Here is a 27,144-nt window from a genome sequence, read left to right on the forward strand (position 1 = left end):
TTTTTGTTTTGCTTTTTTTCCCCCCCTTCTCTGGCTCTTTCTGAATGTCCAAAGATTTTTATATTTAGTATCTATTACTTTCTAATGAGAAAGAAAGAGACAGACAGAAGAAAATAGGAAGGCACCTGGTAAGCTGGGGTGTGTTCAGGATGAAAGGCTCTTCACCCCTTTAAATGCGCAGTTATGTATATCTTGGTGTGAGTTTTTACTCCGTTCTTCAAGCAACTTTTGCTATCTGAGCCCAGGAAGACTAAATCCTAAAAATGGGAAGCAAAAACTTTGACCAGAGGAGAGAGAAAGGAAGTTTAACTCCAGTGGTAAGAACTTGAAGACAGGCCAGTTCAGAACAAGACCAGAGGTCTTCGCCATTTTTGTACGAACCATCTCTCCCAGAAAAGTGCTGAGAAAATAAATGCTCACATCCAGGTTCATGCAAACCTTCCTCCAGCCGTAATTAGGAAGGGCTGCAGCTCCAGGGAAAAGCTCTGCTCACAAACAGCAAACCGTGTAAGCAGTTCCCCGAACACTGAGGACAGCCGCTTTTATTTTGTTTGTTTTTTCTAGTTGGTGAACAGCTGCTCGTGGTTGAGAATTACATCATATTCAGTTAATTAAGTCACATTTTCTGCTCATTAAATTGTTTCTCTTTCACACAATGGAATTCAATGCTGTATCTCAGTGTTTCATGATATAAAGATCACTGGATTCCAGGTGTCCCGCCAGCTGTGAATACACCTGTGAGTCACTGGACCTATAAAAACAAAACGTACTCCTTGAGCTAAACTTTTTCTCCAACAATAAGATGAGGTGAATCTCAAAACTATTATTCCAGCCGTAATTTGCTCTGCAACAGAACTGTCCAGACGTAAGTCATCGCTGCTCATTTCGCTAAATTGTAAGATTGATTTCAGGTACTGGCCTCTGGACTTTTTTCTTTTTTTTTTTAATGACAGTCATTTTTGCCTACTTTTGCAGTGCACACATTCTCCCAAAAGCACACCTTTGTCTTGACAGGCCTGTCTGTATTTGAAGAGGCAGGTCTCCAGTGTCACACATGCGTCGTCGCTGCATGCTGGCCTCTAGGTGGGCAACACGTCTGTCTCCCATAGGTGTTCAGCGATCTTTGGGAGTTTTAGCCAGGCTTTCGTGGTGTTGAATCAGTGTGGATTTGCTGCTGGTGGGAGGAAATCATGAAAAGCATAGAGAAGAAATTAGTTGTGGGCCTCTTGCCACTTACCGAACAAATCAGAGGGTGCATCAGATACTCCCTATGTGTGCTTAGCCGCTCAGTCATGTCCGACTCTTTGCAACCCCATGGACTATAGCCTGCCAGGCTTCTCTGTCCATGAGGATTCTCCAGGCAAGAATACTGGAGTGGGTGGCCATGCCCTCCTCCAGGGGATCTTCCCAACCAGGGATCGAACCCAGGTCTTCCGCATTTCAGGCAGACTCTTTACAGTCTGAGCCACCAGGAAAGCCCAGATACTCCGTATACTTGACCTCAAGTCTTCACAGTAGCTCAGTTTTAGGGTCACTGTTTCAGGGATGAGAAGGACCAGACTCGGTATACCTACAAATCCATACACAGGAGTGCGTGCTAAGTCACTTTAGTCGTGTCCAACTCTCTGTGACCCTGTGGACCATAGCTTGCCAGGCTCCTCTCTCCATGTGATTCTCCAGACAAGACTACTGGAGAGAGTTGCCATGCCTTTCTCCAGGGTGTCTTCCCAACCCAGGGACCAAACCCACATCTCTTAAGTCTCCTGCTTTGGCCGGCAGGTTCTGTACCATTAGTGCCACCTGGAAAGAACACAGGATAAGCAGTGCCTGACTGAAGCCCGTGCATTTTCGCCCTCACCAGACTGCCTGATGGGTGATGCATGGCTTCATAGAGTGCCTGAGAGCCTGCGGTGGGCGAGGAAACCCAGCCCTCACTGAGAGGGGTTCTGTTTCATATACCTCACTTCAGTATTTTTCCAGCCCGTTCATTAGTCGATACCTGCAATGACTCTTCTCTGCTGGAACTGAGGTGTCACAAACCTTAGCTCTGTATCAGTTGCTGGGCACAATAAAAATAAGTCAATAAATGAAGCCCAGTCAATACTGAGATACTGTGGTCCTTTAAACCGTATCACTGTTTGCTGCGAACTTTTAAAATCAGTCCCTCCCTTAGTAGTAAAAGCATAAATGTATTGATAAGCTTATTTGAACTACAGGAGACTTCTGTGCTCTCCTAGAAGGTTTCTGGCAAGTTTTGTTTAAATTATAAGTTGTCCTAGTACCTGGAAAATGTAACCCTTGAGGCTGGCGGTTGTATGAAACCTGTTAGCGATGTCTGGCATGTCTCACTGACCAGGCTCTTATCCTGTGTTTTAAGAACCAGCTCCTGGCTGACCATGGCCATAATCCCCTCATGAAGAAAGTTTTTGATGTCTACCTGTGTTTTCTTCAAAAACATCAGTCTGAAACCGCTTTAAAACACGTCTTCACCGCCTTAAGGTCACTGATCTATAAGGTACGTGGTCTCATCAGGGGAAGTCGTCCTCGATTGTCACCTGTTCTCCTCTGTCCCCCCGGGGCTGAAGGGGGCATTAACTAACCTCTCTGGGCCCATTTGCCTCCTCGTGTCCATCTAGTTTCCCTCGACGTTCTACGAGGGGAGAGCGGACATGTGTGCGGCCCTGTGCTACGAGATCCTCAAGTGCTGCAACTCCAAGCTGAGCTCCATCCGGACCGAGGCCTCCCAGCTGCTGTACTTCCTGATGAGGAACAACTTCGACTACACCGGCAAGAAGTCCTTTGTCCGGACCCATCTGCAGGTGCGTGTGCTTTAGCTTTCCAGGACACGTGCGCCCTGCGGAATTCTGCTTCAGCAGGAAAACCGTGCGTGTCAACATTTACCAAGTTACCTTGGTGTAAGTTCTGAATGGTCTGGTCGCAAGACGGAAAACTCAAATGTCATATTTACTGGTTTGGTTTATTTCATCCTCCACGTTGTACGATTGGGCCCAGGATGTGTTTCTGTTGGTAAATTGACATTTAAGTATTGAGTCAGGACTGGACTGACTGAAATTACGTTCAGTCAGGATGTACAGAACCTACGAGAGGATTCCTCGCAGTAAACATCTCAGGTAAGACACAGAGAGCCCAAAGTAGTCCTTTCCTGTCGTCCATCTGTCAACACACCTGCCATTTCTCCAGAGTTAAAATGTGCCAAATTCCCTGCCCTGTAAACCGTACCTGCTACTAGGGGTCTTAGGTATTTTTGTAGACCCTCTTTTTCTACAAACACATACAGGAGTGCCTTCTCTGTCTCTGTACTTATTCCTTTTTGGAAACAAAAGTATTTATGGTTTGCAAACTACATCCTAGGATTCCTGGGTGCCTGGAATAAAGCGGAACCCACTCCTGGCCTGGACAGGGTGTGGTCATCCCTGGAGGACAGGCAGACCCTGAGGCCTCTGTGCCATGTGCCTAGGGCTGTAACAGGGGACTTGAGTGCACCAAGGAGCAGGCCAGGGGCTTCCCAGGGGTGTGAAGGACGAACAGGGGGCTGGGGATGAGCATGTCCCAGGCCATGGATGAGAAAGGGCCCAGCCAGGGAGCGGGAGAAGGTCCGCACAGTAGGGTTGAGAATGTGGAGGTATCATGGCAGATTCAGGGGGATCACCTGGACTCCAGACTGAGAAAGGATCAGGAAGTCAAGGCCTGAGCTCAGGAGACCTTGGGGAAACCATGTCAAGTCTAGGTCAGAGAGGATGGAGTCCTGGGTTGTGGAGAGGTTAGAAAGAAGAGGAGACTGCACTGACAGTACTTGGTGATGGATTGTACCTGGCTGTGGTGCAGGAAAGGGGGGACAGGTCGCAGGTTAGTTGAGTAACTAGGTCAAGGCAGTGCTAATATAGACCCTCAAAAGACAGATTCCCCCATGCCATGGTTAATATGTATATGTTTTAATAATAAATGCAGTGGATCATCCACTTTTGAATACTGAACCCATATAAATCCAAGCCAAAACCAGAGAAGTAAATAATAAGGTCTCCATGTATACTGGAGAAGGTGATCCGTAATTGTCCAAGTGACATGGGCTCATCTGCTTCTCATCCCTCTACACTCGCTGCCCAGCATTTTGCTGTACAAACAAAAGAAGTAAGGAGAGCAGAGTCACCTTCTGGAATAATTCTTGGAAGCGGGTGGGGAACGACTCAGATGCTGTTTCCCACACTGGAGCGACCCCTGCCCGTAGGTTCCCCGTTGCCCCATCCCCGTGTACATCATAACCAAAGTCAGAGGCTGAGCCGGGGGCGTCCCGTGAAGGTGAATTGATTGGCTCATGTTGTGTGTCCCTCAGATCGTTATTTCAGTCAGCCAGCTGATAGCAGATGTTGTTGGCATCGGGGGAACCAGGTTCCAGCAGTCCTTGTCTATTATCAACAACTGCGCCAACAGTGACAGGCTCATCAAGGTGGGTGGCCCGGTGCCATTTTATTTTTTAACCCCCGAGACCCGGTCTTATCATCTGGGAAACGCATGCAGACAGACAGATCACAGCTGAAAGCCTGTGTCTTCCCTCCACCCTTGTTCCAGCACACCACCTTCTCCTCGGACGTGAAGGACTTGACCAAAAGGATCCGCACGGTCCTGATGGCCACGGCCCAAATGAAGGAGCATGAGGCCGACCCCGAGATGCTGGTGGACCTCCAGTACAGCCTGGCCAAGTCCTACGCCAGCACCCCTGAGCTCCGGAAGACATGGCTGGACAGCATGGCCAGGATCCACGTCAAGAACGGGGACCTGTCCGAGGTAGCCCCACATGCCTGTCCGTCCAGGCTTTTTGAGAAAACGAGTCATGCCCCAGTCGCTGAAAGAAGCTGATTATGAGAGAAGCTTCCCAGTAATTCAAGAAGCCAGTTAAAAGCATGTGATACTTCAGTGTTGGGCTCAGGGGTCCTTCATAGTCATTTAGCATTTTTACAGTTTAGAACCTCGTAAGGGGATTTCTCTGGCACAGGAGCATTGTTTGCCAGCTCTTAGAAGACACCTGTGCTCACACAGGTGCCGCTAGCGCAGATGCGCTCAGCTTCTGCATCAGAACTCCTCTCCCGACCTAAAATGCAACTATTTTATGATAAAATGAGATTTTCCTGATATGGAAGTCAGCTGGGGCATGGCCCTCTCCTCTTCGAGGTACTGGTTTTGTCTCTGAACGCAGCAGGGGTCAGAGCTGCCCCGGGTGCAGAGCCCGTGGTTCAGTAAGCAGCAGCATGGCGGGTGCGGAGGTAGGGTGTGTGGGCCTCCAGGAGACCGGCTCCCAGACCCAACGTTGACTAACTCGGTGACACTGAGCCTGTTCTTAACCCCGCTGTGTCTCAGTGACATCATCCGTAAAATGGGGGCAATTAAGGACAACGATGGGCTCTAAGGCGGGTTCTCTTCATGTTCCGACGAAAACTCTGCTCAGGGTTCATGCCCATGGCATTTAGGTGTGATCAGCAGAACGACCAAAGAAATATGCTTTTACTTTTAAACATGCTAATTGCTTAAATTAGTGAAATTGTGTCCTACATCTGAAAAGTATATGTAGCAATTCTTACTTTTTGATTATTCAGAGTACATTCTGTTTGATTAGAAGTTTAATCTAAAATATCCATTAGCCATAATCAAAATGAATTACTCACTTGTTAGTAGTAGTAATTTTTCTACCACTCTGACGAGAACCAGGGCTTAGGCATTAGAACCTTATAGTAGGTTCATGTCTAACAGCTATGTTTGATGTTTTATAAACCATGGCAACTCAGTTAAAAGAATTTATTTTTGTTTTTTCTTACATTTTAAAGGTGTTTATAATGTTATCCATTGAACATTACATTACTTTCTTTAGAATTCTATTTTTGGAAAAAATTTATAACTTCATTGTTGTTGACAGAAAAATACATTAGCCCCTGAAGTTTGAGTAGTTCTCTCTGAATGTAGGAATGCCCATGCCTTTTCTTCAAGGGATGCTCTTTTCCCTTTAAGAGAAATAATGCCAAAATTTTAGATATAGTAAGAAAAAATGCTTTTTAAAAATCTTTTATCTTTAATAAAAGTTTAATAATTCTCGATAGAAATGGGCCTTACCAAACTTGTTGCCATTCATCTGAATTCAGAGTCTCATAATTTCAATTTGTGTGAATTGTCCCACTTTTTTCTATAGGTAAGATGTCAGCCATTAGGAACACCAGCTGATGCCTTGGGATCTAACATAAATACATGCAGTTATTAGGTTTCTGATGGTGAGCTTTGTGCGTTATAACTGGTGATTCTGAAGCATGTGTCTTTTACTATAGGCAGCAATGTGCTATGTCCATGTCACCGCCCTGGTGGCAGAATATCTCACACGCAAAGGTAAGAAATGATTCTGTGTTTTGTGAAATAATTGTAAAATTTTACAAAGCAGCAAAGACAAGCGAGAGCCATTCAGAAAGATTTGAGGTGGAGGATGTGTGTGTGTATGTGTGTGTACACTATATTGTTCTTGTTTAGTCACTTAGTCATGTTCGACTCTTTGCGAGTCTGTGGAGCCTGCCAGGCTCCTCTGTCCGTGGGATTTCCCAGGGAAGAATATTGGAGTGGGTTGCCATTTCCTTCTATACTCATTGTTTTTTTTAATTCGCTGATATGACGTTTACTTGACTAGGTAAGCACCGCAAAAATGCAAAACAAAAGTAGGTGGTGTGTTGTCATATAACCTCTTGCTAATAACTCCATCTTGCAAAAACTAGTTAATGAGCTTTGCCTCCGGGAGCTCCCGGCTGGCCGGTCTCCAGCTAGAGAGATTTTATTTTCCCTGAAGGTAGTTCCCTGGAACTGTTTACCCATCACACGGCAGCTGTAGCAGGAGGTCATCAGACCGCATTTTCTGGAGCACAGCCCGGTTGGCGCTGTCGTGCGAGGAGGCAACCCGCAGGCCGGGACCTGGCCTCCCCATGGAAGGAGCGGGTGGGAGTGTGTGCCGCCCCCTTGTGTGTAAGGGCTGGTTCCGACGTCAGCAGGCTGCAAGTTCTCTCACGGCTCCTCTGGTCAAACACCCGTTGCTCATCTCCACTTCCCAATCGAGAACGCGGGGCTTTCAGAAAAGCCGGCTGTGTTCCCGTGTGTACTGGAGTACAGCTGCAGCAGGTCTGGCTGGACCCTGCACCGTGTGAGGAATATCGTCAAGCCACTGCGGCCGCCGGGTTACCTCTTGGCGGACCGCTTCCTGCAGGAGCAGGGCGAGTTCTGCCCGCGTTCTGGGTCACCCCCCAGCGAAGGGGGTGACGTGACAGCCGGAAAGAAACAGTGGTTTCTGAGCCTGTTTCTCTCACTGGCTTTGGCTCCTTCAGTTTGCTTGGTATCTGAGCATGGGTCATCTTATCAAACTACTGTTGTTACTATATTCTGCTGTGAATTTGATTCAGTGCCTATTTCAGTTTATTTAAGGATTACACATGTTTTAATAAAGGTGGGTGAAAAATGAAAAGGGATGAGAAAGGACATCCCTGGTGGTCCAGTAGCTAAGACTCTGCGCTTCCAAGGCAGGGGGCCCCCAGGTTTGATCCCTGGGTCAGGAAGATCCCCTGGAGAAGGAAACGGCAACCTACTTCAGTATCCACGTGCCGCAACTAAGACCCAGCACAGCCAAATAAATAAATAAATTTTTTAAAGGGATGAGAAAAGGAAACAAATTAAGGGTGGTGAGGCCTAAATATGAGGAAGTCAATGAAGGCAAGTGCCCGGTGGCCCCAAGTTTCCCTGTGGAAATGCTGGCATGAGACACAAAGTTTCAAGATTGGTTTTCATTCAGCCCAGAGACAAAACAGGGCAGGAAGCACCCTCACGGCTCATCCACCTTCAGGCTGATAACTCCAGCTGTCTCCTGCTGTCTCAATTCTAGGCATGTTTAGACAAGGATGCACCGCCTTCAGGGTCATCACCCCGAACATCGACGAGGAGGCCTCCATGATGGAAGACGTCGGCATGCAGGACGTCCACTTCAACGAGGTGAGGCCCAAAGCCCACACGAGAGTCTCGGGTGCTGCCATTCCCCACCCCTGCCCCCAAACCAGGGTTTTCTGTCTGCAGCCGCTGTGTCCACACTTGGCTGTAAGATAATTCTCCAGAACACTGGCACAAGCTCCTGCCATTCCCCTTTCTTGGAACTCCTCCTTTCCTCTGGAGAGAGTCTGTTGTTGTTGTTGTTTAGTTGCTCAGTCGTGTCCAGCTCTTTTGCAACCCCGTGTAGCCTGCCAGGCTCCTCTGTCCATGGGATTTCCATTTCCTTCTCCAAGGGGTCTTCCTGACCCAGGGACTGAACCCACGAGTCCCGCACTGGCAGGCAGACGCTTTACCACTAAGCCACACGGGAAGGCCCAGAGGGAGTCTGACAAGCTGGCTAGTGGTGATGTAAGACTGAGAGCTTAAACTCTTGTGGTAAAAGTCCACTGTTTTGAACCATAAGGTTTCTCATTCTTTTCAGGAATTAATTTCTCTGGTTTATGGGGTTTACTTGTTTTAATCTGACTTTTCAATCAGTGTCCCCAGACATGCAAGGCCGCGAGAGGCCAGACTGGGCTTGGGGACAGAGCAGCCCCTGTCCACATCCTTGGATTCCTGTTTCCGCTTGAGTGCTGTCCCCCAGGGCCTGTGCATTCATGAGTAGATACGATCACCCTGTCCCACCCCCCAGAGAGACTAAAACATTTGACTTTAGATCGTTGCAGCAGTTTCTGCAAGTTTCTTGCCAAAGCGGGGTCCCCTTGCAGCCACTTCTCTGTGAATAGACAGTTTTGAAATAAAGCTAGGTATCTGGAAAAAAGCCAGTTTTCTGCCACGTTCCCTGATTTTCTTCTTCCATGAGTGTCTGCCAGAAGAGCTTTTCACGCGTGCCTGCCTCCCCTCAACTTTAAAGCAAAATGAAACAGTCAGGAGAAAGCTTTTTAATCATGCCCTTCTTTTAAGGAAAATAAGTGGTCTGTTTCTTCATGTGGAGAGAAAGAACAGAGACAGGAGTAAACATCTTCTGCCTCTATTGTAGTTGATTTTAATGAGTGGGGGTCCTACTTAATGTCAGGACTTTGGATCATGTTCATGCCAGTAAGCAGGGCCCGTGAGCAAACATCCTCTGTGACACTGACCATCCGTGAACCAGCAGTTCTCAAAGTGTGGCCCCGAGGCCCCTGGGGTCCCCAGTAACCTTTCAGGAAGTCTTTGAGGTCCTTCCTTTTCCACCTGTCTCTGTGAGGCGGGATTTTCTTAGTCTGCATCATCCAGAATAATATATTGAAGAGATTGAATGCAGAAGCAGAGGCCAGAATCTAGGCTTCTCCTATGAAGCCAGACATTAGAGTGGCAAAAAAGTAGAACAATGCCACTCTTCTTAATTTTTTTTTTTTAAATTTTCCCATTAAAAACATTTATTTTTGTTAACATGTAATTGGTTTATTATTGAGTTTAAATTAATTCATAAATATTTTTACATTTTTTCAGTGTTTACTCCTAATATTGTAAATATTGAGAGATAATACCCATATTCATGAAAGTTCTCACCTATTTTTAAAGAATTCTCCATGATTTTTATGATATTTAAAAGGATCTTAAGCCTCAAAGGCTTAAGAGCCACCATCAAAAATTCTGTGGTTTCAAATGACTCCTTAGATTAAAAATTAACCATGAGAAAGGAAGATAATATATTGAGTGATTTTACATTTAAAAATTAATTTTAGCCAAAATACGTAAAGTTCTGTTAAGTATTCTGAAGGAGGAAAAAAAAAATGCCAGTTGGTTATTACATGGTATTAACCATTCAACTGTCTCTCCACCTTGACATGCCTGGACCAATGATAGTTTTTAATTTTTCACTCTGACATGTGAACCTGACCCTGAGCAACAAGGCCCGCACGCTCTTGGCATTGAACTCTTCACTTCAAGGAGAGCTTGACTGGGTTTTTCCCTGAAAAGAAGCCTGAATGCATCGGCTCCTTGGAAGAACCACCCTTATCCCTGCCGCCCAGTCAGTTCTCTGGAGCACAGCACTTTTGTTTAGAATTCGCGATAAGGAAAAGAGCGATACAAAGAACAACTAAAGATTTGAAAGTTAAACAGTTCTGGATAACCTGTCCTCAAGGATGATAAAATGAAGCTCAGGATGGCTCATCAGATTAAGTCACAGGCTGGAAGAGGCTCAGGAGTAGAGCCTAGGGAGTGAGCCCCGTGAAACCAAGGGCAGATTGATCGGGGAAATTTGTGAATGGCACCCACTCTGAGTAATAACTAAACATGTGATGGGGAAAACTTTATCAGCTCTTTTTCAGAATATGGATTTTCCACCCTGTCCTCAAAGCATAAAGTTGGTAAATCTTTAACAAGGTCCATAGTCCATGACGATCTGTCACGATTAGGATGCAACCCGGGGGGTTGTAAAGTCCCAAGCAAGCCCTGCATGTTAAGATGGAAACCAGCCAGCAGTGAAAAAATAGTGTGTACCAAAAGTCACAGCGACGGAAATTGCCATGTAACCGTTTTTGCCCTGGCCCTCAAGATGTTTCAAGAAAAAAGGAAAGTCGTATATCTCTACCAGGAGTTTTGGGGAAAGCTAGTGGGAATGGGTGTGGAACAATAGCTTAATAAGAATCGTTGCCCTTGTAATTTGCATTATTAGATATATGTAAATGCCTAAGATGCTCTCCTATGTGATTTTAGAGACACGACCTAAAAATGTGCGATTTTCCTGGCAGGAGGCCTCAGATGAGCTTTTACTGGTAGCAGTCCGTCCTACCTGACTCTGACCCAGAGAGCAGACTCTCTCCCAGCTGCTTTTGATTAAAGAGAAACAGCCCATTCCTGTTTACATTTTGTCTTACAAACCAGAGCCTATGCAGATAGAAGCATTCTGTCTCCTGGGGTGTCTGAATTGCAGACAACCCCATGTCGTCTCGAGACCCTCCCTCTTTACCCCGTACAGTCAGAGTCCCAGAAGGAAACCACACACACAGCAGTGGGAGCAGCTCTCGCAGAGAGACTGTTGTGACGAGTTTGGTCAGGGTTTGGGGGAGCCAGCGAGGAATACTGCAGAACCCTGGAGGTGGGCAGCAGCTGGCCCGCCACTGTCCACCCGTGGGCTAAGGGTGGGGAGAGAGAAACCACACAGAGGGGGTGCCCTGCCCGGGCTCAGTCCTGGCACGGGGGCAGGGAGGGAGGGAGGGATGGCCCCCCCCGCCCCCCCCCGCCCACCAATCTCCTGCTGGCCTGGCACGGGCTGAGCCCAGCCAGTGGACAAGGAGTCTAGCAGGCAAGCCAGTGGTCCTGGCGTGTCGGCCCCCACAGCACAGAGCAAGGGAGAAACAGGACTAAGAGGAACCGCAGTGGGGAAATGGAAAATATGGTCTATCCTTGTTACTCTCCCAGGTGCTAAAATTGCTCTATAATCCCCCAAATCAACATGCGCTGAAGCACTTTTGTAGTCATTTGGGGACTCGCACAGAGCCGCAACAAGTTAGAGCGCACACGTTCCCAGATGAGGCCTCCTTGTTCAGCTCCTGCTGTAAACCAGGTCCTCATCCAGGCTCAGAGTCGGTACTAAAATGCTGTCCAGTGTTCCTGAGCTCAGGATGTGCCTGACTTGATGGATAAGCTCCTTTCCGACAGCAGTGACAGCGCTTTTGGTCATGGGTTCAACGTTAATCATACAGCAGCAGTATATGCTAAATTAGCTGTCTTTAAACAGAAACACATAAAACAAGCTTATGTACTAATCATCAAAATTTTATAACCCGAGCCTAACCCTATATTTCCCTGAGGAGTGGGGGTCCAGTGTTCACACATTCAGTGTGGCGGTGACCTTATAGAACATGACCACAGCGAAAAATGGGGATCAACCGTTTGGCACACTCCAGTTTTGTTCCCCAGACCAATCATGGTCACTGTTCACAGAGTAAGCACGTGGGGTCAGCCAGGCAGCTCATTGCCTTGTATTAGCCAAAGAGTCTCTCTTCAGAAAGAACAGGCAAAAATGTTTACACCTACAGAACATCCCAAGAAAGAGTTATCAACACAATACCTTCTATGGTTCCTCTGTTTCCATCTCATCCAAGCTCAGTGACTGACTGTAACCCTGTAAGGGTCGTCTAAGCATCTACTTTTCCATGACCGAGACTAATCTTAAAACCAGAAAAGCTATATAGCATATCTTCATTTTCACAAGGATTCTCCAAGCCAGTAGCCATAGGGACCATGGCCCGCGGGACTTATCTAACTGCTGTCCCTCCGCTCATACCAGGACATACCACCCTGTTGCACGTTGCAAGGATTTCCTAAGCTTCCTTGTGCTGGAGACACAGGTGGACATGATGCAGCTGCTGCCCCCAGCACATGGCACGACTTCTGATGCTTTGTTGCCTTTGAGGAGAGACACCTAAACCACAATCTGAACTGAAAGTCTTCTCAGCTCTCTGTGGCCTGGAAATGTCTAACACCGACGTCTGTCAATTTGTTCCGTAAACTGTGTGCCGTGTGCTGACCCAGGGCATATAAGAGGGGCGCCTGCCTCAGAAAGTTTCACCTGGTGTGACAGTCCTCAAGCTTTAGCGTGCTTAAAGCTTACTTAGATTCCTGTTACAAATTCAGATCCCCATCCCCACCCATCCCCAGATCCAGTTGGGTGAGTTGGGAATCTGTATTTTTAACAAGCATCCCAGGTGATTATTCTGATACAAGGGATTTTCAGCTATATCTTGAGAAAATGATAATTCAGTGGAAATGTGAATGATGCCATGATGTAGGCCATTGTCCAAGTCAGGTCACGTGCTGACAGTTATTCCCAAATGGTAGATAATCGAGACAGGTAGGGAAGGGCTGATACTGAAGCTCCAATACTTTGGCCACCTGATGCGAAGAGCTGACTCATTGGAAAAGACCCTGATGCTGGGAAAGATTGAAGGCAGGAGGAGAAGACAGGGACAAAGGATAAGATGGTTGGGATGGCATCACCGACTCGATGGAGATGAGTTTGAACAAACTCTGGGAGATAGTAAAGGACAGGGAAGTCTGGCGAGCTACAGTCCATGAGGTCTCAAAGAGTCGAACACAACTGAGCAACTGAGCAACAACAACAAGCTTCATAGGAAAGGTTAAATTAAATCAGTCAACTCTAAGATGCAGCAAATATTATTTAATTGAAAAAATTTTTAAATACCCTGCCACATACACAGGCTCATAAGGCATTTTCAAGCACACATGCATACACACCCACACACATGCACCCATGCTCAGCAGTAGAGAGCCATTTCCACAGACAGGTCCTGCTGCCCTCAGTTGCCCACGCCTAAAAACAACGGGCTAATTCCATTTTAAACAGCTTCCTGAATGGTTCATGAGCTTAGTGTACTGAGACCTTTTTAAGACTAGTCTAATATCATAAAAGGTGTACTTTCCAGATGCATAAAATTCATTGAAGTTTTTTCCCTTCCCCCTGACCATTAATTACTTACAGTTCTTTGAGTGTACTGACAATTTAGGGGGAAAAAAAAACTTGGCATTTAGATTTTAAACAAGGGGAAATATTTTTAGACTTTCTGTATGACCTCTTTTCAAGGTCACTGCTGTCTGACCACTATCAGTATTATTTCTGGTTTTCAAGGGATTCCTGAGAATTCAAAGTAAATTAACACATGGAATTTCTGTTGAGAAAATTGTTCCTATATGCCCCAATGTTTAGTTACTATGAAAACTGAGTTTTTATTACTCTTTGTAATTTTGTGCTGACATGTGGTCTCTCAAACTTAGTTATCTGTGATTGCTGGTTATTTCAAAGAACCTGATGCACCAACTATAAACATCTAGTTGTAGAGTTGACATTAGCTTGAATAATTTACCTTACCAAATTAAACTTTGATGCTCAGTAGTCCATACTCTACCCTTATGAGAGAAGGACTTAACCTTTTTAAAAATAAAAGCCATTTTTAGTTAGTTATTAGGTAAAATCTATAACTACTCTGCTTTTTATGGTATACATTATCATTTTTACAATAAGTGATATTTAGACTGATAAACTATAAATCCTAAATGCCTCCTGATCAGAAGTAAAGATAAAGTAATGTCCAGGAGCATATATAAATTGATATGCATCCTCAAATTGTGATACTTATTTCATAATTATTTACTAGGCTCTATTCACTTTATCAAACATTTCTGTTTTCCAGCCATTCTGGGGCATTCCTCTGGTTGAATGGCAGATTTTTCCGTAATGAAATGAATTGCCCATCATACTGATATGCTGCTTGAATTCAGATGTCATTGTTATTAAACTTTCCATGTGTTTTCACATCTTAGTCTCACAATTAGGAGCACTTGGCCCAGATTACTTATAAGCTCTATTTGATATATATTTATGCTCTATTTGATGATTATTTATTAAGTGACTAAATCTCAAACCATTTAAAATATACCTGAAAGGCTGCTATACACAGATACCTTAGGAGGATAGACATAACATCATTTTAAAATCAAGAAACATCTTCCTTATAGAATGCTTGCTAGTTGTGGCAGTTAATATATGTTTGTGTGCATTTTTATGTCTCATAAAAATTATCTCTATTCAATTATTAATTTATTTTTAATATGGAAAGCGGCTTCCCTGGTAGTTTAGCTGGTAAAGAATCCTCCTGCAATGTGGGAGACGTGGTTCGATCCCTGGGTTGGGAAGATCTCCTGGAGAAGGGAAAGGCTACCCACTCCAGTATTCTTGCCAGGAGAATCCCATGGACAGAGGAGCCTGAGGGGTTATGGTCCATGGGGTCGCAGAGAGTCAGACACTAAAACCTTGAGTGTGGCTATTTAATCAGTGTTTTCAGTCTTTCCGCCTCCTCAGCCTCAACTCTCGGCCCTGTCTGATTCAGATTTTACTCTCTAGCCCCTCGAGCGACCTAAGAATTTCTCACACCCCGTGCTGCCGCCACTCCCACGTCTCTGCCTGTACTGCTCCCTCTCCCTGGAATATCTCCCCTGACTTCCTTGCTATTCCCACCTTTCACCTTTACCCCGCCAGCTCCTGACCATTGTTAATGCTCAGCCAGTTGTCCCTTTCTGCAACCTACCATGCCCCTCCCTTCCCCTGTCACTGGACTGTTGCTGCTCCTCTCTGCATCCCTGGTTCCCTGGGCTTAGCCTTATCAGCACACTCACCACCATCTTTTACAATCTCTTTACGGGTCTGCGTAGAGACTCAGAGCTCCGTGAGAGCAGGAAGTGCTTTCTTCATTTGATCGATGGCCACCCCAGGACTCACCCAGAGACACACAGACTACTGTAAAGTCAGCAAATGCCTACTGCTCTCAGTTCAGAGTGCCACTCTTCTGACTCGCAGTTTGGCACATCTCTGAAATCACTGTGGTTTTTTTTCACTCTGTCCTCAATATCTGAACATGTACGTCACATCTCTTCCATTTGGTGGTCATGAGTCTCTAGTCCATCAGTTCTAGCTGCTCTGAAGGATAACCCGTGTGTGTGTTTGGGGGCCTCCTCCTCAAAGCCAGTTTCATGTATACCATATCACCTGCTAAACTATCCCAAACCTGCCTTCCACATTTGGTAAAAATCTATAGAGCCATTTTTATAAATTACAGAAACTAAATTTTTTTATTTATATAGATTTGTCTTATAAACCCAGTGTCAAGCACAATGCCTCGCACATAATAGATTCTTGGTAAAATGTGTAGGTGAATGAATGAAGAATCAAGTTAATGATGTGGTAGTGACTGTGCCTGGTTATAACGTTTATAACTCTTTGAGAAGAAGTTTCGGTTTTCTATGAGATTACATTAAAGTTACTCTAGAGTCTCACGGTGCTGCTGTAACTGCTATAGTATAGAATTAAGAATCTTTAGGTCTCTCTGATCCCATCCACAGTAAGTCATGTGTCATCACTATGTATTTATATCTACAGTGTGGACCATATATAGTTTGAACAAAGCCCAGTAGTGAGAAAAGAAGGGGCCAAATGAACAGTCTGTAAGTTAAACCCGAGAATAGCTTTAAGATGGGTAACTCCTCATGCCTTTGTCTATTTTGTCATCAGAAGAATACCATGGTTGTACAAAATTTCCTGATGGGAAATTGGGTCTTCTCAGAATTCATTCACCTCTGCCACAGTCCCACAGCATCAAGGAGAATGAAGATGCTCAGTAAATCCCCAGTGGTGATGTCTGTGATGTAAGATATGTAAGAAATGCAAGGCTTTGATACAGGAACTCAACTCATTTCCTTACAGCGAAGGACAGCTGTTAGTAATATTGTAAAAATGCAGACTGATTCATTTCATCCAAGAAATTCTTGCCTACCAAATATGTATGTGGCACTGTGGGATATTACATTACTCAGTAGAAATAAGATAGCATTTTTAAAAAATGAATACAAAGTAGAAGTGATGATTGAAATAAGAGAAATTTGTTTAACTGGTCTGTTATTTACTTACAGCATTTGGTTTTCAGAGCATTTTGATGAGTAAAATTTTATTTGATCCTTACAACTCCCAAATTAGATTAGACCTTTATTACATTTCCCAGTTTTATAAATATGGTAAAGTAAGTATATGGACACTGATATTATACAGATTATATTTTTACGCTTTTCTTTTATGTAGCTTTTTATAAACAGAGAAGCATGAGAAGAATCATAAAAGTTTGCCGTGTTTAACCTGGACAGATTCTCCACTGGAAAAGATCTGAGACAAAATAAGAGAAAATTGAGAGAGGCTTTGCATCTTCATAATACAGATACAGAATGAACAGATATGGTGTTAGAACCTTCACTGATGCTTTTCTTTGTCTGTAGCTGTTAGGATAATTACTACATATATCTGACTTTAATATTTATGCTTAATGAGACCCACAATAAAAGTATGAGACAACTGGTATACCTCTTTATAAGCTTTGGTACAGAGTTCAGTCACAAAGATGAGTTTTATGATTTGAATGTTATAAATATGACATAGGAGTTAAATGTCTTGTTTTAAAGATGGTTTATTTAAGTCAATTAGATAGTATTTTCTGGTGAATTGATTCACAACTGCTTTTTAAATGTTTATTTTCTTTGGACCTATAAATCATAGACATTAGGACTATAATGAAACATTAGGTTGGTAATGAAGCACACAGGTCCTGCCATTCATGTACAGAATAACAGGGGATACAAACATGTTAAAAGGCAACTATAAAAGCCTTAAAAATATATTAACAAATTTAATCTAGCAATATATAAATAAGAGGAATACATTGTGACTAAGCAGGGTTTACCCTGACAATCCACCATTGGTTCAGCCCTGGAAAGCCAATCAATATAATTCACCATCTTAACAGAACAAATAAGGAAAATCATATGACCATCTCAACAGATGCAGAAAAAGCATTTGAAAAAATTCAGTATCTACTCATGAGTTTGCAGGGGGTAGGGGAAACCTAGGAATAGAAAGGAACTTCTTCAAGAAAAAGATTATCTACAAAAAACCTACAGCTAACATCATACTTTATGGTGAAAGACTGAATACTTTCCACCTAAAACTGTGAACAAGACAAGAATATCTGCTTTTACCATGCCTGTTCAACACTATGCTGCAGATTCTAGCCACTGCAGTAAGATAAGAAAAGAAATAAAATTGCCTATGTTGACAGAAGATGTAATTGTCTTTTGTGACACAAGTAATCCAAAAGAATGTACAAGAGAAGTTACTAAAACTGAGTTTAGCAAGATCATAGAAGATCAGTATACAAAAATCAACCAACCTTCTTCACATTTAGATACTTATGCCATAGTTGCACCATGTTGTTAACAATTACTTTGTATAATTCCTACAAACATATGCTGAATGACTTTAAATCTTACTCAACAAAGGCTATTACTATAAAAAAAATCAAAATTGAAAAACAGTACTGTTTATAATAATATTAAAAACCTGGAAAAATTAGGTATAAATCTGTAGAGATTTGCACGCTAAAAACTACCAAACACCAATGAAAGAAATCAATGAAGTCCTAAGTGAGTGGCATGAAAGACTCAGTATTGTTGAGACATCAGTTCTCACTAATTGATTTATAGATTCAAAGCAATCCAAATCAAACTGCCACCTGGAGTTTTGGTAGAAATTGACAAACAGGTTGTAAAAATTATATGAAAATCAAAGGAACTGGAGTAGCCAAAACAATTTTGAAAAAGTTGGAAGAGCCATGCTCCCTGATTTCAGGGTAAAGCAGAGGTTCTCAAACTGGGGACGGTTAGGAAATTTCACAGAGAGACTGACAGAACTCAACCTGAATGCTTAACAAAGTCACTTTGGAAGGAGGAAGGAGCTCTCCACACCGCTACCGAGGCAGACAGGCCCCCGGCTGGCCAGGGCGGGGATGCCAGCCCCAGCCAGTCTACCTGCCACCTCCCTATGTCCATCCTACTGACAGCATCTGTCCCAGCATTCCGAACAGGGGTCTTGAAATTCACCCTGATTGGCCAATTTAGGTCACATGATAAAGCAATGCCTGGCCAGGAAATAGATTCATGCTGGTTAGTTTAAACCTGAGCCACCTGTCCAGCCCTTGAGTCACAGATGGTGTTAGCTTCTTCTAAAGTTCAAGTACTTTAATGGAGGCAGGGTGACTGCCCAAACTTCAGGAGGTAAGAATTTTGAAAGGAAAAAGATGTTGGCGACGCAGGCACAGCGCTTCCCACACTCCATCACTAAATTCCTCTAAGATGTTTAAGTTGGTTTGAAGTCACGCTGAGTGACTCTCCATGTCTCAGCATTGTCATTGTTCCTCAGAAAGGAAAAAAAATCTAAATCATATTTAGAAAATGAGAACTAAGAACCAAAATTGGGAGCCTGTGTGAAGCTATCAATTTCCATTTTTTTCCCCATACAGTTAACTATTACCACAATCACACAATGCGACCTTAATTTCTGTCTGTAAACATGACTGGAAAATAGCTCATTGCAAAAAAGAACGTAGAAGTTAGTATCTAAAAATATTACATATTTTGAGGGGCTTCCCTGGTGGTCCAGTGGTTAAGACTCTGTGCTTCCACTGCAGGGGGCAAGGGTTCGATCCCTGGTCTGGGAAGTAAGATCCCACGTGCTCACATGCAGCCAAAAAAGTTGAAAAAGTAAAATAATTTTTAAAATATATTACATATGTTGAAATTGTCTTCCTAGCCGTCTTCACCATTTATGCGTTCTGCAAGGAGCGCAGTGTTGGTTTCCCTGTAACACTTTCTCCTGGCTGGCGGCCTTCTTTTTGATCAGGATGTGCTCACGGAGCTCCTGGAACAGTGCGCAGACGGGCTCTGGAAGGCCGAGCGCTACGAGCTGATCGCCGACATCTATAAGCTCATCATCCCCATCTACGAGAAGCGGAGGGACTTCGAGGTATCCGAGTGGTCTCTTTGTTAACTTTTTCAGAGGACGGGGAGTGACACGCATCCTCAGACATTCTTACATGCAGAGAACGCAAGCAGGCCACTTGAGCACGTGGTCTCTGCCCCTGCACGTGACCCTGGAGGCCACCACCCTCGGAGCCACGAGCTGTCACACCTCTACCCAGACCTCCAATCTCGAACAACAGGGGTTGGGGATTCTGGCACTCCACTTGCAAAAAGTTGCCAGGACCCTGACTTTTAAAATCCCTAGGTGCCTTTTCTCTTAGAACTCTCCCTTGCTCCACTGATGGGGGGAAAAGAGTGACCCTTTCGGCCTTTCTGGGCTGGGGATGCCGTCCAGTTTCTCTTTAGCACATGCTAAGGAATGGAGTAGGAAAAACAAAACCTACAAGCATCATCAGAGGACTGAACTGACTCACTGCACTGGGGAGTCCGATGGGTCCTCAGTATGCCAGATGGCCCTTCGGGTTGGAAACCTAGCACTTGGAAATGATCACTACCAGCTGTCCAGTCAAAATGCATTCTTGATTTTTGTTTTTTTTTTTAAACTCAAGTCCAAGGAGTTTTCACCTACATGACCTCATTTCATTGTTAGTTTCACATCAGTTCTGCTAGCTGCAAACGGGAAGAAACGAGCTGTGTTCTTCTTTGCAGAGGCTGGCCCACCTGTACGACACACTGCACCGAGCCTACAGCAAGGTGACCGAGGTCATGCACTCCGGCCGCCGGCTCCTCGGCACGTACTTCCGAGTGGCCTTCTTCGGGCAGGTGAGCCTCCTCTCTGTCCTCTAGCCCATCCCCAGTCCTTTTTTGTTCTTGTTTAGACTCTATAAAGTGGTATTTTGTAAATTTCCCTTTTCTAGAAATTCTAATTTGATGAATTTGTCATGTTTACAATGGTTCTTATCTTCCTCAGTAGTAAACTTTCTGCTTTTTTTTTTTCTTTCTTCCTGTCTTTTCTTTATTACTTTCTTAAGGCAGCGGTAAGTTCTCCTCCCATAAGATATTCTTAGCGGCATCTTTGGTACCTCAGTGTGGTTTGCAAGTTTGCTTTTCAAGTCTGTATGTATATCTGTCCAGTCATTACACACTCCAAAAAAACAGATTAACATTTTATTCCATTTACAGAAATAAATCACCTGTTCCCTTACACATCTATACTGCATGTTTTAAACCAAAAATAAGACTTTCTGGTTTCCTTTGTCCCTGTGCGTCTCTTATCTTTTATAATGTATCTTTGCAAATAGATTTACCATTGTAATATTTCAGAAACCCTTCATAAAGAGGTTCATTTATATTTAACTGAAAGTTTAACCTCCAAGTCTCTAACATGATTAAATAGTATAAATTATAATACACGCATTTAGGGTGTGTGGTTTTCAATGAGCTTTATATAACCTTCGATTTATCCTGTTATTTATTGTCTTTTATAACTTTATAGCAATACCAGTTTACAGACAGTGAAACAGATGTGGAGGTAATTACAGTAAATGCTTAAAAAGCAAGTAATACAGTGAATCACTGCATCTAAACTCCTAAGTTTGATGTGGGTGTTTTTTGTCTCATGTTAGCCTGCATTTTTTCTTTTATATACCGTGTTTTTTGCACCATTTTCTCTCTTTTATTTTAGATGAGAAATGTTTTTTAAAAAATTTATTTCAAATATTAACTCCAGTTTGGGCTTTTTAGTTTTCAACCTTTTTCACTTCCCAAGAAATTTTCTAAGCCTTGTCGTATTCAGACCCGACTGATGCTAAAACAGGTGATGACTGGCGATGATAAAAATATTTTCTGATATTATGCAACAGTCCTTTCCTACTTTTTCTCATCAGTGAGGCAAAATGGAATTTATACCAACTTTACATAACTTTTGCCAAACCTACTCTCCAGACCAGAATGCTTCTATTTATACTGTAAAATCCTGTGTAGATGGGAGAGGTCAGGAGAAGGGGTGTGTGTGCGTGTCTGACGCCAGCCCATCGGCTGCTGAGACATATCTTAGTGAGTTCTGTTCCTTGGGAATGTGAAACAGGCTTGAGTGCCATTATTTGACTTCACCGAGAGAACACAGTCTTGAATCCCCAATTTCTCATTCACTCAACACTTAATGACCACATTCTTGGATGAGTTTGCAGTTTCATGTTTTTCCTTTATCTTCGCATCCAGACCTCACGTTATCATTTTCCTTCCTATTTGGAAAGCCCGATTTTGTTTTTAGAATCACTCCCTTTTTTGTTGTTGTTAACCCTTGTAACAAAAAACTCCTTCCCTGTGGTCAGCCTTGGGCTTGTGTCTGGGGGCAGCTCTAATTATGTGTTATATCACAGGGGTTCTTTGAAGATGAAGATGGAAAGGAGTACATTTACAAGGAGCCCAAACTTACACCTCTGTCAGAAATTTCTCAGAGACTCCTCAAACTTTACTCAGATAAATTTGGTGCTGAAAACGTCAAGATGATACAAGATTCTGGCAAGGTATGAACCATGCTTGTAAATGTATCATAGCAATGTAATATTTTTTTATGTATGATTGATCATATATTATATACTCATAAATGTGTGCCAAAAAAAGAAGATGCAGGAAAAGATTAAGAATGGTTGAATTTAAGTGACAAGTGTATTTTTTTTTCCGATACCTTTCTGTGCTTCCCTGATATCCTTCATGAAGCAGTCCTTTATTTCATAACTTTATACAGATATTCTTTTACAATTAATATCTGAGAGGACATACCATTTTTAGACCAGCTATTTAGAAACTCCATAGGAGTAGGGTCCTAGGTTCTGTCACTGCTCTTTTTCCTTGCACTTAGCACAGTGTCTAGTTGATTGACTGATGGACAGACAGAGGGATGAGCAGACAGACCAAGGAAGGAACTAACTAGCCAGCACGTCTGTAGGAATGATATTTACTTTCTCCTTAGAGAGGCTGTCCTCTGCTGAGCTGCCCTCACACGAGGACTCTTTCTGAACCTCCACACTTTCCTTGTGTATTTACATGTTGCACTGACTTCAGGGCATCTCCCAAGAGATGGGATCCTCTTGCCTCCTGAAACTCAGGTCTAGTGGAGCTCCTGTTCTTTGCATTTACAAACACTCCCTCCTGTTCAGTTTCCAACAGCAATAAGCTCAACCTCTTTCTCGCTTCATCCTTTTGGAGGCGCCTCAGTTCATGTTTCTGTCCTGAGCCCTGCGTTGGTGTCCCCAGTGTCTGGAATTCATGTCCTTGGGGCCCTTCCTTTACTCCAGAGAAGAACCTTGCAGTCTCCTGCCCAGGGGGTAGGGAGGGGACAAGGGAGGAGGTAATTCTGGATGCTGGAGGCAGGAGATGAGCAAGGGCGAAGGTCCCACATTCAGCCTGCAGCCTTCCACCTGCCCTTCCACCTGCGTCCTGCTCTGTACCTTGCCCCTGCTTTCTGCTGAGACTGGCGAACCCACTTAGACTCTTTCCAGACCAATCTCTCCAAGGAACAATCTGTTCTTTTCTTGGGGGTGGGGACTAGGGAGGGAGCCTGGGGTTCTGCCACCACCCGCCATAGACTTTGGGCCACTCACCAACCCATACCTCCCCTGGTCACCCTAATCCTAGTGCTGGTCTTCTCCAGATGCCCGTCTCTTCAGGCTGTTGTAACAGATACCATAGACCAAGTAGCATACAAACAACAGAAATTTATTCCTCACAATTCAGGAGAGAGACTGGGAAGTCCAAGGTCAAGGCACCAGCAGACTCAGTCTTCCAAGTGAGATTCTTCTAACTGGTTCATAGACTTATCACTGTGTCCTCATGTGGAATAAGGGGTGAGGAAGCTCTGTGGGGGCCTTTTATAAGGGTACTAACCCCATTCATGAAGGCCCCACCCTCCTGACCTAATCATCTCCTGCCTTCCGATACCATTACATTAGAGGTTAAGATTTCTACATGAGAATTTTGGGGGAACACAGATGTCCAGTCCATCACAGCAGGCTTCTGAGGGATGCTCTGGCTTCCTCCTTGTTGCCCCTTCCATGGGAACATGGATTAGAACTTTAACCCCGAGGCACCTGCCTTCCGGATATTCATTAAATTCACCCACTGCTGTTCTTCCGTCCTTTTTGTCTTTGGCAGTTAATCTATCCTGTCTTTGTGATAGAGCTGTACAAAGGAAGAGGGAGAAACATGCATTGTTGGTCTATTTTTAGCCAGAAACCTCAACACGACCTTATTAAGCCCTACTTCCTTTCTAGACCAAATCACTCAAGTCCAACTTGCCTTTTTCCCTGAAGCCAAAACCTTTGTCCGAGTCAGGTTGTGTCTTTGACCTAACAACCTTCTCTCAAGCATTCATCTATTATTTGTATTAAATTAATTCATATCTATGTGTTTATGTCTTATCTATCTACAGGTTAATTATGACTTGAGGGCTTGGCTTTAAACACTATTACTAAAATAAACATTTTTCTCTCTTAGCCAAATGTGTAAACATACAGCTTAGGAAAGAGTCAGAGGAATCCAGATGGGGAGTAATTCCACATGAAAACTAGCATGATGTCTTTAAAAAAGTCAATATCATGAAGAAGAATAGTCTGGATTAAACAAGACTAAGGAGCCATGACTAAATATAAAATGCAATCTTTGATTAGCTTCTGGTTCAAACACAAATGTTATAAATAACATTCTGGGACATTTGAGAAATTTTCATCTAAACTTGGTATCTTGGGCACTATTAGGAGATTAGTGTTAATTTCATAACATATGATGATGTACTGTGGTTATGGAAGATACTGTCCTAATGTTTAAGAGATGCTGGCTCAAGTGTCATGATGTGAACCACTTATAGTTTGAAGTGCTTCAGCTAAAAAAAAAAAAACTACCTGCACATGTGCGTGTAAAGAGACACATATAAACAAATAGCAAAATATTAGCAATTGTTCTAAGTGGTGGGTATGTGGCATTCGTTGTACTGTTTTTTTCAAACTTTCTGAATCTCCAAAACTTTTACTCATACGAAGTGGGAAAACACAGGTTTGGTATGCATTGGAGGAGTCCTTCAGACACCAGTAGCAGTATTCCATTCCCTTTATTCATTTAAAGGTCAACCCCAAGGATCTGGATTCCAAGTATGCGTACATCCAGGTGACTCACGTGATCCCGTTCTTTGATGAGAAAGAACTGCAAGAAAGGAAAACGGAGTTTGAAAGATCCCACAACATTCGCCGCTTCATGTTCGAGATGCCCTTCACCCAGAGCGGGAAGCGGCAGGGGGGCGTAGAGGAGCAGTGCAAACGACGCACCATCCTGACAGGTATGGCCTCCCCAGCCCTTCCGGTAAGAGAGACACCCAGCTTCCGGTAAGAGCCATACCTAGCCCTCAGCATGGAGGGCGAGAGAAAGAGCCTCCAGAAATGATCCAGAAGCTTCTAAAACTGGAAGGGCCCTGGGAGCTTAGTTAACTTTCCTTACATACCCGCTTCAGTTTAACACCCATCTCATGCTTGCTTTTGAGAACTCAAACGACGTTTTTCTGTTTACATGTTGGGTGTCTTCTTCCATCAGACTAGAGATCAGGTCACTTCTGGTCTGGTGGCAGTCAGGTCCAGTGTCAGGTCACTTAGCCTTTTTAGAATCTGGTGAAACTGGTGGGCCCTTTTTCTCCCCAGAATGCTCTGGCACTGTTTCAGGTGGTTGGCAGGCTCTCTAGGTACATGGCCGCCAGGGTCAAGAACCCCTGCGCACAGTGCCAAGTCTACCTACGTCATGGGAGCAGACCCCTGAAGCATCTGTGCCTCACAGGTCCCAGCTTGAGCCTGTTCAGAGACTCTAGGGGGCGGGAACAAGTGGGATAGGAGGCCCACCTCCTCCCTGAGTGGCTGGCCAGGCTCAGCTCTTGCTTTTAGAATAATAAGACAGCACAGTCTCAGCTGCTAGTACCAGGAAGCCCACCGCATTCACAGGCCGCCCACTCAGCGGTGGCAAGAGTTTCAGTGGCTCCTTGGCACCACTTAGCCACTGATAACCCACCCCCTAGAACTATGCTGTGTGACAGATGTAGCATCATCTTGGGAGTGATTTTTAGCTTCTCGAGCAGAGCTTGACCCCCAACGCTCTTAGGTTAGGGTCAGCAAATGACAGGCAACCTCAAATAAAAGGCTTTCTTGACTTAAAAAAAAAAAAAATCAGTGAGGAGGCTGTTGAGAATGCCACGTATTGTCTGTATCTGCTCTTGAGGCACATTTTTCAGAGCGGCCATAGTTAAGTCGAACCAGGAAGGTGCCCACTGCTTGTCCAGCAGTTGATGTTGTCAAGTGTTCCGCCTGGTCAGGAACAGGGATCACTATAATAATCAGTGAAAAGAGTTCTGTGAGGATGGTGCACTTTTCACCAGCGGACGGTACACTTTAAATGAGTGAATTGTGTGGTATGTGATTTCACAGTTACCAAAGAAAAAGTGTAGTTCATGATGAAATAGCTCAGGACAGCATATTGCATAGGATTTTTTTTTACTCTTCCTCTGAGGGAACTAAGAGAAAAACTAAAATTCAGCAAAGAACCCCCAAAACCCTACATTCTTTTTCTTATTCTCAAAGGTATTATTTTTTTTTAATTTATTTTTTAACTGAAGGATAATAGCTTTACAGAATTGTGTTGGCTTCTGGCAAACATCAACATGAGTCAGCCATAGGTATACAGATCGCTCCCTCTTGAACTTCCTTCCCACCTCCCTTCCTATCCCACCCTCTTGGTTGTTACAGAGCCCCAGTTTGAGTTCCCTGAGTCATAGAGCAAATTCCCATTGACTATCTATTTTACAAATAGTAAGGTAAGTTTCCATGTTACTTTCTCCATACATCCCACCCTCTCCTTCCTCCCCCACCCTACATTCTTTAAAAAGGAGCTTCTGCTCCTGTTTTTAGAAAAATAAGGCAACCTGTAAAACACAAACAATATTGTCCTCAAAAACATCAGCCCCTCCCCATAGATTGAAAGTGAAAGTGTCAGTCAGTCATATCCGGCTCTTGCAACCCCATGGACCGTAGCCTGCCAGGCTCCTCTGTCCATGGAATTCTCCAGGCAAGAATACTGAAGTGGGTGGCCGTTCCCTTCTCCAGGGGATCTTCCTGGCCCAGGGATCGAACCCAGGTCTTCTGCATTGCAGGCAGATTCTTTACCATCTGAGCAATGAATTGTTTTTCTGATGGACATAGTAGCAAATCCTTATTAAGCAAAATAACTGCATTTTTTTAGATGGAGTCATTTTAGAAGAATTACCAGCTTACCATATTTATCTCTCCAGCAGTGATAACCTCAGATCAGTGCTTATCAAAGGTTGTTCCCAGTCTGCGGTGTCAGCAACACCTGGGAACTTGTTAGAATCAGGCACGCTGGGGGCGGGGCCCAGCTGGTGTGGTTAACCTAGCCTTCCAGGTGTTTCTGACACTGCTCAGATTGGAGAACTGCTGATTTAAATAAACCTAGCTCACTGATGAGTCAGGGTCAGGATTTGTATCATGATTATTCCACTCAGGGAGCGTGCTGATTCATAAACAGTTACCATGGGGTGTTTTCACTAGCCAGTTTCCCGTTTTGTCACAGAAATATTTTAGATTAGATAACAGACCAGAGCAAAGCTCTGTACCTGCCTGCAGAGGGGACAAAGAGTAACACTGCTACAGAGAAAGGAAATAATCCACTCAGGAAATAATCACCCTGAGGAGGTGTGGGCCACGCAGAGCCTGG

At 44.0% G+C, this 27,144-nt stretch overlaps 1 protein-coding gene and 1 long non-coding RNA gene across 14 annotated transcripts in view; one reads left to right on the forward strand and one right to left on the reverse strand.

The window, feature by feature from the left end:
- DOCK9 (dedicator of cytokinesis 9) overlaps window positions 1-27,144 on the forward strand; it is a 270,233-nt gene that overhangs the window by 233,385 nt on the left and 9,704 nt on the right. For 7 of the 13 annotated variants that reach the window (XM_043477992.1, XM_043478000.1, XM_043477996.1 and 4 more), the window contains exons 40-50: window positions 2,378-2,515; window positions 2,637-2,819; window positions 4,352-4,465; window positions 4,588-4,803; window positions 6,330-6,387; window positions 7,916-8,022; window positions 19,301-19,423; window positions 20,089-20,202; window positions 20,876-20,911; window positions 21,762-21,908; window positions 24,502-24,712. In XM_043477992.1, coding sequence (XP_043333927.1) covers window positions 2,378-2,515; window positions 2,637-2,819; window positions 4,352-4,465; window positions 4,588-4,803; window positions 6,330-6,387; window positions 7,916-8,022; window positions 19,301-19,423; window positions 20,089-20,202; window positions 20,876-20,911; window positions 21,762-21,908; window positions 24,502-24,712 — 1,447 coding nt within the window. The remainder of the gene's footprint in view (window positions 1-2,377; window positions 2,516-2,636; window positions 2,820-4,351; window positions 4,466-4,587; window positions 4,804-6,329; window positions 6,388-7,915; window positions 8,023-19,300; window positions 19,424-20,088; window positions 20,203-20,875; window positions 20,912-21,761; window positions 21,909-24,501; window positions 24,713-27,144) is intronic. The other 6 variants (XM_043477995.1, XM_043478004.1, XM_043477993.1 and 3 more) reach the window with 1 other exon arrangement.
- Window positions 5,879-15,307, reverse strand: LOC122447379. The gene is made up of 3 exons (XR_006271206.1): window positions 15,199-15,307; window positions 6,121-6,239; window positions 5,879-6,011 (listed from the first exon to the last, which is right to left on the reverse strand). It is a non-coding gene; the product is annotated as an uncharacterized LOC122447379 (long non-coding RNA).

This window comes from Cervus canadensis, chromosome 9 (assembly GCF_019320065.1).
Source record: "Cervus canadensis isolate Bull #8, Minnesota chromosome 9, ASM1932006v1, whole genome shotgun sequence".
NCBI classification, from domain to species: domain Eukaryota; kingdom Metazoa; phylum Chordata; class Mammalia; order Artiodactyla; family Cervidae; genus Cervus; species Cervus canadensis.